Source organism: Mytilus californianus, unplaced genomic scaffold (genome assembly GCF_021869535.1).
Source record: "Mytilus californianus isolate M0D057914Y unplaced genomic scaffold, xbMytCali1.0.p SCAF_6, whole genome shotgun sequence".
NCBI classification, from domain to species: Eukaryota; Metazoa; Mollusca; class Bivalvia; order Mytilida; family Mytilidae; genus Mytilus; species Mytilus californianus.
Genome location: NW_026262712.1, coordinates 64501452 through 64519181, shown reverse-complemented (window position 1 = coordinate 64519181; position 17730 = coordinate 64501452). Strand labels below are relative to the sequence as shown.

General features: G+C 35.0%; 1 protein-coding gene across 4 annotated transcripts in view; it reads left to right on the top strand.

The window, feature by feature from the left end:
* The first annotated feature begins 290 nt into the window (after positions 1–290).
* The window catches only part of LOC127706293 (uncharacterized), a 64047-nt gene continuing 46607 nt past the window's right edge, over positions 291–17730 (top strand). For 3 of the 4 annotated variants that reach the window (XM_052210808.1, XM_052210810.1, XM_052210809.1), the window contains exons 1-5: positions 291–7239; positions 7921–8012; positions 9051–9197; positions 9774–9953; positions 10792–11831. In XM_052210808.1, the coding sequence (XP_052066768.1) occupies positions 342–7239; positions 7921–8012; positions 9051–9197; positions 9774–9953; positions 10792–11831 (8357 nt within the window). In that variant the 5' untranslated portion in view covers positions 291–341. Of the gene's footprint in view, positions 7240–7920; positions 8013–9050; positions 9198–9773; positions 9954–10791; positions 11832–12233; positions 12284–17730 lie in introns of all 4 variants that reach the window. The other variant, XM_052210811.1, reaches the window with a different exon arrangement.

Here is a 17730-nt window from a genome sequence, read left to right as displayed (position 1 = left end):
CTTCCCTAGTGATGAATGATACAATACAGACTGCACCAGTGATGAATGATACAATACAGACTTCATCAACGATGAGTTCCACGATAGAGTCTTCCCTAGTGATGAATGATACAATGCAGACTTTGCCAGTTATGAGTTCCATGATAGAAGCTTTCCCAGTGATGAATGATACACTACAGACTTCACCAGTTACGAGTTCCACGATAGAGTCTTCCCCAGTGATGAATGATACAATACAGACTTCACCAGTGATGAGTTCCACAAAAGAGTCGTCGTCATTTACGAATGATACAATACAGACTTCAACAGTGATAAGTTCCACGATAGAGTCATCATCAGTAATGAATGATACAATACAGACTTCACCAGTTATGAGTTCCATGATAGAGTCTTTCACAGTGATGAATGATACAATACAGTCTTCACCAGTGATAAGTTCCACGGTAGAGTCTTCCCTGGTTATGAATGATACAATACAGACTTCACCAGTGATGAATGATACACTACAGACTTCACCAGTTATGAGTTCCACGATAGAGTCTTCCCCAGTGATGAATGATACAAAACAGACTTCACCAGTGATGAGTTCCAAGATAATACAGACTTCACCAGTGATAAGTTCCACGATAGAATCTTTCCTAGTGATGAATGATACAATGCAGACTTCACCAGTTATGAGCTCCACGATAGAGTCTTCATCAGTGCTGAATGATACAATACAGACTTCAACAGTGATAAGTTCCACGGTAGAGTCTTCCCTGGTTATGAATGATACAATACAGACTTCATCAGTTATGAGTTTCACGATAGAGTCTTTCCTGGTGATGAATGACACAATACAGACTTCACCAGTGATGAGTTCCGTTGTAGAGGCTTCATCTTTAACGAATGCTACAAAACAGACTTCACTAGGGTGGAGTTCCACGATAGAGTCTTCCCTAGTGATGAATGATACAATACAGACTGCACCAGTGATGAATGATACAATACAGACTTCATCAACGATGAGTTCCACGATAGAGTCTTCCCTAGTGATGAATGATACAATGCAGACTTTGCCAGTTATGAGTTCCATGATAGAGGCTTTCCCAGTGATGAATGATACAATACAGACTTCACCAGTGATGAGTTCCACAAAAGAGTCGTCATCATTGACGAATGCTACAATACAGACTTCACCAGTGATAAGTTCCACGATAGAGTCTTCCCTGGTGATTAGTGATACAATACATACTTCACCAGTGATGAATGATACACTACAGACTTCACCAGTTACGAGTTCCACGATAGAGTCTTCCCCAGTGATGAATGATACAATACAGACTTCACCAGTGATGAGTTCCACAAAAGAGTCGTCGTCATTGACGAATGATACAATACAGACTTCAACAGTGATAAGTTCCACGATAGAGTCATCATCAGTAATGAATGATACAATACAGACTTCACCAGTTATGAGTTCCATGATAGAGTCTTTCACAGTGATGAATGATACAATACAGTCTTCACCAGTGATAAGTTCCACGGTAGAGTCTTCCCTGGTTATGAATGATACAATACAGACTTCACCAGTGATGAATGATACACTACAGACTTCACCAGTTATGAGTTCCACGATAGAGTCTTCCCCAGTGATGAATGATACAAAACAGACTTCACCAGTGATGAGTTCCAAGATAATACAGACTTCACCAGTGATAAGTTCCACGATAGAATCTTTCCTAGTGATGAATGATACAATGCAGACTTCACCAGTTATGAGCTCCACGATAGAGTCTTCATCAGTGCTGAATGATACAATACAGACTTCAACAGTGATAAGTTCCACGATAGAGTCATCATCAGTGATGAATGATACAATACAGACGTCACCATTGATGAGTTCCACGATAGAGATTTCACCAGCAAAGAATGATACAATGAAGAATTCACCAGTTATGCGTTCTACAATAGAGTCTTCAAATGTAATGAAAGATACAATACAGACTTCACAAGTGATGAATGATACAATAAATATTTCACCAGTGATGAGTTCCACCATACAGTCTTCATCAGTGATGAATGATACAATACAGTTTTCACCAGTGATGAGCTCCGTAATAGAGTCTCCACCTCTGATGAATGATACAAAACAGATTTCACCAGTGACGAGTTCCACATTACAGTCTTCACCAGTGACGAATGATACAATACAGACTTCACCAGTGATGAATCATACAGTACAGACTTCAACAGTGATGACTTCTGCAAAAGAATCCTCATCATACATGAATGATACAATACAGACTTCACCAGTCATGAATGATACAATACAGACTTCACCAGTGATGAGTTCCATGATAGAGTCTTCCCTGGTGATGAATGATACAATACAGACTTCACCAGTTATGAGTTCCACGATAGAGTCTTTCCTAGTGATGAATGATACAATACAGACTTCACTAGTGATGAGTTCCGCTGTAGAGGCTTCATCATTAACGAATGCTACAATACAGACTTCACCCGGGTGGAGTTCCACGATAGACTCTTCCCTGGTAATGAATGATACAATACAGACTTCACCAGTGATGAATGATACAATACAGCCTGCATCAGTGATGAATGATACAATAGAGACTTCAAAAGAGACTTCATCAGCGATGAGTTCCACGATAGAGTCTTCCCTAGTGATGAATGATACAATGCAGACTTTACCAGTTATGAGTTCCATGATAGAGTCTTTCCCAGTGATGAATGATACAATACAGACTTCACCTGTGATGATTGATACAATACAGACTTCACCAGTGATGAGTTTCAAGATAATACAGACTTCACCAGAGATTAGTTCCACAAAAGAGTCGTCATCATTGACGAATGATACAATACAGACTTCACCAGTGATAAGTTCCACGATAGAATCTTCCCTAGTGATGAATGATACAATGCAGACTTTACCAGTTATGAGCTCCACGATAGAGTCTTTATCAGTGATGAATGATACAATACAGACTTCAACAGTGATAAGTTTCACGATAGAGTCTTCCCCAGTGATGAATGATACAATACAGACTTCAACAGTGATGAGTTCCATGAAAGAGTCATCATCAGTGATGAATGATACAATACAAACTCTACCAGTTATGAGTTCTACGATTGATTCTTCAATAGGTATGAATAATACAAAACAGACTTCACCATCGATGAGTTCCAAGGTACAGTCTTCACCATTGATGAATAATACAATACAGACTTCACCAGTAATGAGTTTCACGATAGAGTCTTCATCAGTGATGAATGATACAATACTGACTTTATCAGTGATGAATGATACAATACAGACTTCACTAGTGATGACTTCCGCTGTAGAGTCCTCATCATTGACGAATGCTACAATACAGACTTCACCCGGATGGAGTTCTACAATAGAGTCCTCCCTGGTGATGAATGATACAATACAGACTTCACCAGTGATGAACTATACAATACAGACTTCATCAGTGATGAATGATACAATAGAGACTTCATCAGCGATGAGTTCCATGATAGAGTCTTTCCTAGTAATGAATGATACAATGCAGAATTCACCAGTGATGAGTTCCACGATAGAGTCTTCATCAATGATGAATGATACAATTAAGACTACAACAGTTATGGGTTCCACGGTAGAATCATCATCAGTGATGAATGATACAGTACAGACTTCAACAGTGATGAGTTCCACGATAGAGTCATCATCAGTGATGAATGATACAATACAAACTCTACCAGTTATGAGTTCTACGATTGATTTTTCAATAGGGATGAATAATACAAAACAGACTTCACCAGTGATGAGTTCCGCAATTAAGTCTTCACCATTGATGAATGATACAATACAGACTTCATCAGTGATGAATGATACAATACAGACTTCACTAGTGATGAGTTCCGCTGTAGAGTCTTCATCATTGACGAATGCTACAATACAGACTTCACCAGGATGGAGTTCCACGATAGAGTCTTCCCTGGTGATGAATGATACAATACAGACTTCACCAGTGATGAATGATACAATACAGACTTCACCAGTAATAAGTTCCACGATAGAATCTTCCTTAGTGATGAATGATACAATGCAGACGTTACCAGTTATGAGCTCCCCGATAGAGTTTTCATCAGTGATGAATGATACAGTACAGACTTTAATAGTGATAAGTTCCACGATAGAGTCATCATCAGTAATGAATGATACAATACAGACTTCACCAGTGATTATTTCCACGATAGAGTCTTCCCTGGTGATGAATGACACAATACAGAGTTCAACACTGATAAATGATACAATACAGACTTCACCAGTGATGAGTTCTAGAAAAGAGTTTTCATCAGTGATGAATGATACAATACAGACTTCAACAGTTATCAGTTCCATGATAGAGCCATCATCAGTGATTAATGATACAATCCTGACTTCGCCAGTTATAAGTTCCACGATAGAGTCTTCCCTGGTGATGAATGATACAATACAGACTTTACCAGTCATGAATGATACAATGCAGACTTCATCAGCGATGAGTTCCACGATAGAGTCTTCCCTAGTGATGAATGAGACAATGCAGACTTTACCAGTGATGAGTTCTACGATAGAGTCTTCATCAGTGATGAATGATAGAATACAGACGTCACCATTGATGAGTTCCACGATAGAGACTTCACCAGTGATGAATGATACAAGTAAGGATTCAACAGTTATGCGTTCTACAATAGAGTCTTCAAATGTAATGAATGATTTAATACAGACTTCACCAGTGATGAATGATACAATACATATTTCACCAGTGATGAGTTCCACGATACAGTCTCCATCAGTGATGAATGATACAATACAGACTTCACCAGTATTGAGTTCTGCAATAAAGTCTTCACCATTGATGAATGATACAAAACAGATTTCACCAGTGATGAGTTCCACATTACAGTCTTCACAAGTGATGAATGATACAATACAGACTTCACCAGTGATGAGTTCCATGAAAGAGTCTTCATCAGTGATGAAAGATGCAATACAGACTTTACCAGTGATGAGTTCCACGATAGAGTCTACATCAGTGATGAAAGATACAAAACAGATTTCCCCAGTGATGAGTTCCATGATAGAGCCTTCATCAGGAATAAATGATACAATACAGACTTCACCAGATATGAGTTCCACCAGAGAGTCTTCCCTAGTGATAAATGATACATTACAGATTTTACCAGTGATGAGTTTTACGATAGAGTCTACATCAGTGATGAATGATACAAAACAGATTTCACCAGTGATGAGTTCAACGATAGAGTCTTCATCAAGGATGAATGATACAATACAGACTTCCCCAGTGATAAATGATACAGTACAGACTTCAACAGTGATGAGTTCCGAAATAGGGTCCTCATCATTCATGAATGATACAATGCAGACTTCACCAGTCATGAATGATGCAATACAGACTTCACCAGTGATGAGTTCTATGATAGAGTCTTATCTGGTGATGAATGATACAATACAGACTACACCAGTGATTAATGATACAATACAGACTTCAGCAGTATTAAACGATACAGTACATACTACACCAGTGATGAATGATACAATACAGACTTCACCAGTGATAAATGATACAATACAGACTTCACCAGTCATGAATGATGCAATACAGACTTCACCAGAGATGAGTTCTATGATAGAGTCTTATCTGGTGATGAATGATACAATACAGACTTCAGCAGTATTAAACGATACAGTACATACTACACCAGTGATGAATGATACAATACAGACTTCACCAGTGATAAATGATAAAATACAGACTTCACCAGTCATGAATGATGCAATACAGACTTCACCAGTGATGAGTTCTATGATAGAGTCTTATCTGGTGATGAATGATACAATACAGACTACACCAGTGATTAATGATACAATACAGACTTCAGCAGTATTAAACGATACAGTACATACTTCACCAGTGATGAATGATACAATACAGACTTCACCAGTGATAAATGATACAATACAGACTTCACCAGTGATGAATGATACAATACAGACTTCACCAGTGATGAATGCTGGAATAGAGACTGCATCATTCAGAAGTTTAATGATAAATGCCACGATAGATACGTCACCTATTATAAATGCGTCGCTTTATACTTCCCCTGTGGTGAGTTTCATGACAGTCCCTTCAAATATAATAAATACCTCGATATTTATTTCACCAGTGATGAATGATATAACAAAGACTTCGTCATTCATTAATACAACAATAGATGTTTCACTAGCATTACCTACATCAAAATTGGAAACAGTATCAATATCAAAGGATGAAACGGATACATCAGTATTTAAGACGTCAGAAATGTCAAGTATTCTATCAGCTACATTTTACATTGGTATATTATCTCATTCAACGTTTACATCGACAATATCATCCGTAGAAACGAAAAAGGTGTCTGGATTGGTAACAATATCACCTTCAGACGTTCTATCGCTTGTATCACCAGAGAAAGTTGTATCTTTCACATCGGTAGTCGAAACAGGATCATCGTCAGAAATTGTGTATTCTACATCGGTAACCGAACCAGGATCATCTTCAGAAATTATGTCGTCTACATCGGTAGCAGAAACGGAATCAACGTTAGAAGTTGAATCGCATTCATCTATTGCAGGAAAAATTTCTTCGTCAGAGATTTCATTAACTATGCTAGTAGTGAACACTGCATCAGTACCCGAAGTTGGTTCGTTTACATTGGTAGCAGAAACACCATCATCTTCAGAAATTGAATCGTCTTCATCTGTTACCAGAATACTTACATCGTCTAAGGTTGCATTAACTATATCATCAGAAAGCATCGCATCAATATCAGGGGTTGGATCGATTCCATCGATAGTGGTGATTGCATCACCAAAGGTTCCATCGTCTACATCAGTAACGATTACAGACTTAACAGAGGTACCTTCATCTACATTGAAGATGAGGATCACATCATCGCCAGAAGTTACATCGTCCATTTTTGTCAGTGATATGGAATCAACTGTTGCATCAGTTAAAGAGATATTATCTTCACCAGTTTTTGTCTCATCTACAACGAATTCATTTTCGTCTGTTTTGCCTTCAACTTCTATGACGCAATCAACTTCAAGTGTGGTGGTTCCAGACAATCGACTTTCAGTAACACTGAATGTGAATGAAAGTGTGGATATCAATAGTCAGGAATTCAAAGACAAGATCGAGAAAGGTATGGCCTATGTCCAACAACTATTAGTATGAACCAAAAATGATAAAATATGAATAAGTACTATTTGTAATTAATCTATTGAAGTTGTACTTCAAAGATAAAATTACCATTTTGAAATTTAATGTATAATTAAAAAGTGATACGGGGGAAACGTAACAAAGACAAGCAAACTAACAACGGTTCACCAAAATGTTATATCTAGATGAACAAAAGATATGTAACATTCATATTTTTTTATTGTCCTAAATCTATGCAAGTTGTAAATGGATTCAAGAGATACGACGATGATCCGACAACCCTTGCTAAATGTTTATGATGTGTGGTTTTAGCATATTCCCAAGAGACATGCATATTCAGAAGACACGACTGTATAAGAAAGGCGGAAGATACCAAAGGGATAGTCAAACTCATCAGTCGATAAAGAACTGACAATGCCATGGCAAAAAACGAAGTACGACCAAAAGACAACCAACAGTCTATAAAACACAACATAGAAAACTAAACCCCACCAAAACCCGGGGTTATCTCAGGTGCTTCGGAAGTGTAGGCAGATCATGTTACACATATGACACCCGTGTATGTACTGTATATAACAAATTATTTCTTATTTTCATTCACTTTTTGTAGATTCACATAGTTTTTTTCATGGGGATTTTATAAGTATTGTAAATCTATATTTAGGTCTTGAGGAGAGTTATATTGCAGCTAGCGGATCACGGAGGAAAAGATCTACCAGAAATAAAAGGCAATCAAACCAAGGTGTTGATGTTAAGGTATGTGTAACATAATTTCCAGTAAAGACACTGAATTAAACTATGGGAGGTATGTTTGAGATGACGTCGTATGCTACTGTATACAAATAAAAGAGGATTTGAGGTAAACAAAAAGAAATTCCTAGTTACTTTGCATTTGGTCCAAGAAACCTTAATATTATTTTAACGCAATTCAGATGTTCAGCTACATTCCTTAATTATGATCTCTTTCAAATAAATATTGTATCAGATCCATCTTGTCGCTGTGGGAATCCCCGCGAAGATTCCAATCATTTCTTCTTTAAATGTCCTTTATATGCAAATTTACGTCACATTCTTAGGAATAGTCTTAGTTGGTTACCAGATGACCTTGTGTTGGATCTAGAGATTTTAATATCTGGTAGTATAAATCTGACGAATGAGCAAAATGAAGAAATATTTAGAAATGTTTTTGATTATATAAAAAAGACCAAAAGGTTCATTGTTTATTCATGTGTATAAGCTGAATGTAGTGATCCACACACACACACACATGCATATATTTTTTCCCTTCTTCCTATCTTTCCCCTTTTCTATACTATTTCTTAATATGTCATTTAAATTACAGATGTTTGATTATATATTGTGTAATAATAAATTTGAAATTTGCATGTTATGAAATTTGATTGTCTAATATTGTATCTTAGGAGAAGACCATCTAAGTTGGACTAACTTGTGTCTTATCCTTTTTGGGAGTTTTTTTTTGCAAATAAAATATGTTTAAACTAAACGAAAAAACACAAAAATACAACAAAACTTAAATGACTTCCAAATGTCAGCAGTCGGTCTGTAAATATTGAAAAATTGTATATTTCAAACTCTCAATAGCTTTGGGTGTGACCATGCAAGCTATGCGGAGACTATCAAGTATCTGCCATCGACACCAAATTCCTTTATGAACAAAACAAAGAAAATCCCATTGTATTGCATTACTTTGTTTGAAATGAGTGTCATGTTTTATCAGCCCCATTCAATTAAGTTGCTGAACAAAATCACTGTAACTTGCATTTTCGTATTCAGGTAACAGACACTCAAAGAACTAGCGGTTCAGATGTCGATGTAAAATTTGAAGTTTACAAAGATGGCGCCGTAGTTCCAGCAACAGAAGCCGAAAATACATACAAGACTTTGTCGGATGTTGAATTGAGTGCTACAATAGGATATCCTGTATGTTTAGTATTCTTCAAAAGATCTTTTTATTATATTTTTCTCAGTTATTTCTGTCTTTTTCATGTTTATATGTATATATATATATATATATTTACATAATATATATTCAAATAATATTACTTTTTCAAAAGGTAAATCATAATTTAGTATAAGTAGTATGTTGTACTCATACCAATTATTACTGTGCACAGCGAGATTACAAGGATTGCAATTATTCATTCACACGTTCAATGGTCGCCATCATGGATTTGTTTGAGTTTCTCAGCTCAAAAGTGACATTATAGTTCTGATCCTATATCACTGACATCGATGAGTTATTTGTTTTACACTAACTACTGAGTGTGACTGAAATGCATGCATAGCTGGATATTCTTACCCTGTCGACGCACCTGTTCTCGTTAGGTTTAAAATAAAAGCGTTTCCGTTTCTTACACTCCCCTGTCTTTTTTTATACTTATATATCTGCTAATGAGATATACTGATCATCGGTATACAATCTGTACATTTATTGTAAACATTTGATTTGTAAAACTTATGTAAATTTAACTAAGTTTATTTTTTTATATCTTACAGGTAGCACAACCAATCGTTGCTTTGTCATCAGCTAAAACACCAGACAGCGGTACAAATTGGAGTGATTTTAATGGACCGTTGATTATCATTCTGATAGCAGTCCCATCCGCCTTAGTGATCATAGTCACCATTGGTTTTATCTACGTACATTGTTACGTTCGCTCATATAGTGTTGATGGTGTAAGTTGTTTTACTTCAGTGTTTTGCAAAAAATCAATATTATGAACACAGACTTAGCATTTTTCCTTAACTTTTTTAATGGAGTAATGGATCAATTTTGTAAATTAGAACTCTAACTATAGAATAACTTAAAGGAAAAGGTAAGATAAGAGCCACATTTGGCCCCTCAAATTGTATTAATAGTAAAACTAGTCAAAACTTTCAAAATTATGTTAAATTCATTGATTTTACAGGTTGAAATGATCTGAACTCCTTACAAATAGTGCAGTATGTCATTTGTGATGTCACTGTTACGTCATAAAAATTTTGAAAACGACATATTTGACCAAAATTGGCATTTTCTGTATATCGTTTTTGGACATGATAGCTATAAGTACAAAGGAGTTTACACTCATAAACATCTAAATGATATATATTTTAAAGCAAAATGCCTTTTTGTTTAAACTAATGGCTCATGGCTTATATCAGTCTAAATATTAATTTCGATACCCCAAAACAGGGCTATATTTTCATTTGTATTGCTGTTTTGCACTAAAGTAAAAAAAGGTTGATATATAATATATATATATAATATTATATTTAGCCTTAATGTAAATATATAGGACAAAATTTTAAACTATAAATATTGATATCTATCAGACAAATATATTATAAACATCTGAAGGATTTGTTATATTTATATTTTTTTGGATTTTCGAATTCAAGGGCCAAAACAGTGGCATTATTACACGCTATTTTTTTAAGTGTTTCTTCTAAATTCTATTTAATTACATATTTTTCTCACATAAAAGATATCAAGCAATTTACTCAATTTATCAACTTCATATGTTTTATTTAGATTCCAGACAGACGTCGATTGGATTTGGAGAGTGGAGAAAGCCTAAGTCGGTCGACTTCTGTGTCGTCTACCTTCAAGCGTCGTACTGTGTCATTTAATGAAGGAGACAATACTCCTTCAGAAAATGAAAATGTTTCATTTATAGATGCATTCGATGTTCACGAGACAAGAGTACAACCAGTACCTAGACCTGTGCTATACCAACCCCCAACAAGACGGCAAAGTTTATATTCCGATAGTTATGATGTTAACGCACAATTACCATTGACACAGCAAGAAAGACAATCAAGTTTTGAAGACAGGCAAACGAAGAGCTTTGAATTACCTGACACTTTTGTTAGTCAAGCCCATTATGAAAAAGAAGACGAGTCCTCTAACAGAAAAAGTGTTGATGAAATGAAGAAGCATGAACAACGACGTCGATATAAAGCAAATGAAAAGACTAAAAAGAAATCCAAACCATTTACACGCCGAGATTCAGATTTCCCAGTTTCCAGTTTACAATATACTCCGATAGAGGATCAACAAATTGATTCTGATTATTTTCATGGTGATTCATTAAATGTAATATCAGAAGAAACTCAAAATCATGACTTAGAAATACAAAGACAATTTGATGATTATATACCATATCACACCCCAAGTTTTGAAAACCAGATACCATCAACCAATCAAAAACAAAATAATCTTAACAGAGAAGCATATCCAATTAGACCAACAGCGCCGCAATATGAGCCGTGTCCGCCAGATTTCAATATACAGGAATACTTAGGTGATAAAAATCATCCTGGAAAGTTGGTGTTTAGTTCAGACTATATTTTTGCAAATGAAATTGCAAATCCGGTGTTCAATCCACGGGAAACAACACATCGATTTCAGGAGAATGAACAAAACATACCGATGTCTTCAAATCACTTTACCCCGCACGAAAGACTCAATACTGATGATGCAGTCTACTTTACACGAAATTATTATCCATCTGATGGGCGTGATTCAAGGCATATCAACCAACATCAACCTACAGCTAATAACAGAATGAGGTATGCAACGATTTATATGTAACGGTGTAAGAGAGGTAATTCAAACTAAAAGCCCGATTGTCACTTTCAAAGTTAACTTGGTCCAAGTCATCTGTTGTCACTATCAAATGTTCTCATCAAAACTTTGATCAAAGAAAAGAACTGCACTGTGAGTGGATAATTCCCTTCAAAGTCCATCCAAGTTTTAAGAAAAAGTAGGAATATTTTCTATTCTATCCAAGTCCGTCAAAGGTCACTGTCAAAATATCCATCAAAACCTTGACCAAGAAAACTTGTACAGGAAAACTTTATTCTTTATTCCAAGTCATTTGACCAAATGTTTTCTTTAATTTTTCATTTTTCTCTTTTCTTGTTGTTTATCTTTATCTTTTTCACTAATTTTCACATTCTGATATATTAAAGAAATGTGTATACGAAGAAAGACGAGGATTTATAAAGGTGAACCGTTTTTTGTAAGTCACTTTTTCTAGCTGTTAAAGAAGGTTGAAGGATAAACTTTGTAATGGGTCATGTATATACTAATCCTGCTTTGCTGTAAGTTTCAAATAAGGTTAAAATACAATCCTACAAACGCTTTTCCCTTGGTGTTTCTATTTTTGCACACTAGTTATTTCACTGAAGATATGTATGTATATATGTATATTAATACATTCTAATGAAAGATTCTTCGAATTTGGATATGTATCGGTGTAGAATTGGAAATTATTGTATTGAACTATTATCCTTGTAAGAAAAAAATGCGTTATAAAACAAAACTTAGCAATCCCTCCAGTTCAGTAAGCATTGTTGGAATATATTTAAATCCGAAATTCAAATACTGTATGACCGATATTGTGAACATGTTTTACTTAGAAGTCCATAGGAAATGGAGGGTTTTCATTTATTGATATCACATTATTTTTCACGATTTAAAAACTAAATAAACATTAACATAAACAATAATAACAAGAATGGTATGTTTCTATTGTACACCGTGTCCCGCTAATAGCATCCAAAGTCTATGTTCAGCGCTGGTCAAAACCCTGATTTCAAGTTGGTATGACCACAACTTCATCATAAACTAATATTTTATCCTACCTTATTTCAAGACTTTAAACTGGTCAGTGAACAGCAACAATTTAGTTCAAAACACTTATTTGGCATTTGTATTAAGAAGTTCACAAAAAAATGTATACTCAGTTTCAGGTTGATGTGTACACAACCTCATGGTTAACTACCTAAAACCTTAAACCAAAACTTGATACGGGACAGACGAACGAACAAACAGACTCACGTACATACCGGAGAACTTAATGATAATGCCTTCCTACAATCGTAGGCTCCGCGGGCCATAAACACGTATATATCAAACGTAATTTTCGTCAAACGACGTGCTTCAAGGAGATTGACTATCAATATGCATTTTATTAGTTTGACAAACGTGTCGTTTCCTCTATGGTATCATAGGTTCTAAGCCAATCAAAAGTATTCACAAGAATGCATACAACTTCTGTTACACAATTTGGGATGATTGTGTCACTCTGATGCCATGATCGAACAGGACTGTAATCATTGGTAATAGCTTGTATTAAGAAAATTTTGTAGATTTTGTTTCTATACTCATCAAGATTAAAAGGTGTAGAGTTGGGTGCTAGAAAACCCCTCTTCGTGTCCATGTGCCTTTCCCACGGCGGGAACCGGTGGTTGTTTTTATTTTTTTACTTTTACTATAGGGTAATTAGTTAAGAGGGAAGATCTTTATAATCTCTGGTGAATTTATTTAACTTTTCTTTTTTATATAAGATATTTCTTTATTTCCATCAATTGCTTGTTACATTGTCTTCAACAAGTCCAAGCTCCTTGTGAAGAATAGATATAATTTACAATTCTATTATATTAATAAATTATAAAACATCAATCTAATAAAAAAAAATTTACATTAACTAAGAATTTAAATTCTTCCAACTTTTCTTACCTTGGGACGATTTAATTGCTTCGGATTTTGTTTCGTATAGAGGATTATCCATTTTCAACATAAAGATGTCTTTTGATTAAGATCGTTGGGTTGTTTCTCATTAATCCGTGTCCTCTCATATCTTCTATTATTCAAATTATTTTTCAATTTCACGATATTTATTACTCTTCTCTGGCCATGGTATACTATATTATCTCCCAGCTCTTCTATAAAGATTGAGGCAATTTCAAGGGGGGATGTCATAAAACTAGCTTAACCGTTCAACATGTTTAAGTCCATATCGTCGCTGGGCTTCCAAAATGTCGTATATGACTTTTTTGGCTAAAATTACTTTTTCACACAAATCGTCTTGGCGGGAGGCAATCTTTGATACTCCAAAATAGCATACAGTTATACCAATCAAAACATTTAAAAAAATTAAGACTTGTGACAAAATTGCCAATCTCAACTGCTTGTAAAGTTTGCTTCCAAAATGTTGTATGTTAACTTGAAAAGTGTTGTATAATGGCTTCGGGAATCAAATACTTGTAAATTTCTATATTTCTGTTAAAATAAGTTTAGTTTTTAAGTAATCCACAAACGTCATAGTTTTTATTTCACTGTCATTTACAAAAATATTCAGGTGCACTTACGACATTTTGGAAGCATGCATTTCAACCAAATTTTCAAAGCCTGATTGTGAGATATTTGTTTGTTGAAAAATTTGTAATTTACAACATTTTGGAAGCCCAGCGACGATATATTCTATCTCGTCTGTTGTTGCCAATGTAACTTGCTGTCTGTTTATGAATATCAAGTGATGCATTTCCTGTCGGTTCCCTTAAATTACATGCATTGATTTCTGTTTCAACTCGATACAGTTTAAGAAATTATCTCTTCTTAGTATCGCATTAAAGGTATAATCAAATAAATTTAAAAGATGATAGCTTGTCGGGTACATATATAATTTATGACAATATTTTTTTAGATTTCTTTGCCAGATATTATTTGCTTTTGTTTATATTACCTTGAAGCTGTATTCTTCATTGTACCGATGGAGATTGGTCAACATCAAGTTCCCAGGGACATTACAAAGGAGTTTCTTCATTTCAGATGTAAAAAGCCAAATTGTATACAGGTTAGATTGATTGGTTGTTGTTTGCTTAACGCACAGTGACAAATATTACATGTGTTTTCAAGTCGAAAACAAATTAATATAATTATCCAATTAATAGGTTCTGTAAAATTAGTTGACAAGGACGAAGAGCACTAATTTTGACTGCAACTGGAAAAGGACGACATGGTAGACATGGACAGACATTTCGCCTTGCAACAGGCCCACTTCACACACCTACAAGAGTTGTTGCAATTATTCTTTAACGTGTCGAGAGCATGGCACTGCATGAGGTATAAGGATTTTACTTCCACGTTTCGACCGGACGTTACTGTGTATTTATACATCCCGTATACTCAAACCAACGTGCCCATCGGCAGGTGTTCTAAAACTGGAGGAGAAACGTCTATGTGATCATATTTCTAGACCTAAGTCTTTCCCCTTTTGTGCGAAATAAAGACAAATTAACTCGATAACTATTATCGAGAAACATTTTTGCAGTCGTATAAAATCATAAATGCATTTAGATTTAACATAAATTTATGTGCATTGTTTTCACTTTCTCTTTCGTTCTTTTTTTATGGAAGAGAGGTGGGGTGGTTGGCTAAACAATGATCTTGTCTTTTAAAAATCCAGATTTGTGGAATTTCTATTATTAAATATTTGTATTTTTTGTACTTATACTAGAGTTTAAGATCAAGTATTTCTTTTAACTTTATTCGTTTAGGGTTTTCGTCAATATATTATAACTGGATGAAATATAGATATAAAAATAAGAAGATATGGTATGCATATCAATCAGACATCTCTCCACCAAAGACCAGTTTACAACTATAGGTCGCCGTACGGCCTTCAACAATGAGCAAAAACCATAGTAATCTATAAAAGGCCCCGAAAGGACAAATGTTAAACTATTCAAACGAGAAAACTAACGACCTGAGGTATGTACAAAACAATAAACGAAAAACAAATATGATATACAGCAACAAACAACACCCACTGAACTATAGGATCATGACTTCGGACAGGCACATACAAAATGTGGCGGAGTTAAACATGTTTGCTGGCGCTAAATCCTCCCCTAACCCGGGACAGGGAAGAACAAACTATAAAAATCAATTGAAAAGAATTGTGTTTAATAGGAAATTAGAAAAAAATGCATGTAGTTATTTTAGTGTTGTGGGTTGTGAATTTGGATACTTGGAAAATTGAATTAAAAAAGGGCTGTTAACTCATCAGATCGATACAAAGCACAAACAAATTAATAAAAACACGAAAGACACAAAGTACAAATCTGAGAGTACTCGCAGTTACTGAAACCAATGAACAACTGATAAAAAATGTATATATCTAAGACTAAAGATAAAGCCTGACACATACGAAATTAAGGAACATATAAGTTGGATGAGAACCAATAGGAATGTCGGTTTTCTTAGGAAAAACACGCCCACCAAATCTGACTCGTGTCATGTGGCCAATAAAAAAAATAAGCATCGTGTCAGTTTTACAGTTCCAACTTCTTGTTTGAATCATTTTTATATTTACAAAGTATAATGTGTCCGTTCCTTTTTCTACTTTAGTATTTTTTATGAAACAAAAAGTTTGACTATATTTCTTCTCAGATTGCTATAACTAACTGTGTTGTAGTAATCTCGGAATTATTTTACTCTGTTTGAAGTCAAATGTTTGGAACCATCTTCGCTACTATGACTTAAATATCTCTATTTTCTGGGCTTCACTTATTTTTTTCTTGGTCAAAAATTTGGTTGCCTCACTGCCTATATGGAAACTATGCCACTTGCCCGAACTTACAGCTCATGCGTTCCACTCAGTATTCACCCGGGCCTACCATCAAAGAATATGATATGAGGACCACCTAGATGGGGTCTTTCATTTCTGTATTCTTTAAATTTTTAGGTAATTGAATTTTCTCTATTCTTTATATTTTTGCCCTTTATTTTCAATTTTAACACCCCATTATTTTCTATTCTTTATATTTTTGCCCGCTTTATTCTCAATTTTAACACCCCATTATTCTCAATTCTTTACTTTGTTGGCCTATTTTTCTCTATTCTTTATTTTTGGCTCATTCTTTCTTCTCTATTCTGTAAACCCCGTCCAGACCCTCGTATATATACTGACAGAAATCCGCAATATGGACGAATTCATGTCGAGACTGCAAAAATTTACAACACTTAGTTTATGTAATTAAAAAGGACAAATAACGTGACACATTTTATATTTACTGAAATAATGCACTATTATACCCTAATGGGATTGATGGTATACATGAAAACAAAACAACACATTACATAACACATCACAAAATTAATTTTAAATAGACACGAGCAGTGAATTTATATATGTAAATATCATGCAGTTGTTAAATCCACTCACCTCAGTGACCAGGACTTTTTAATAAATGGAGCAGCATACCGCATAACTGACGGACATGAAAGAAATAGAACCAATTTATCCAAGTTATCCATCTCATCTATATTTGACTGGGACTAATAGTCTTAGATATCATGAGATATTTGAATAGATATTTAATTTTTTTTTTAAAGAATTCAAGCAGTGGCGGATCCAGAACTTTTCTTAAGAGTGATTGGGGGGGGGGGGGGGGGGGGCTCCAGTCATGCTTCAGTGATTCCCTATATAATCAACCAAATTTTTCCCACGAAAGGGGGGCCCGGGCCTCCTAGCCCCCTCCCCCTGGATCCGCCTATGTCAAGTCCCAAGTTTTCATTTTGTTTACATTCAGATAAGAAATTATCATTATATTATAAACATCACCTGGGTGTATTGTAGATTATAACAGAGACATATAATACAATTGTATTATATGTCTC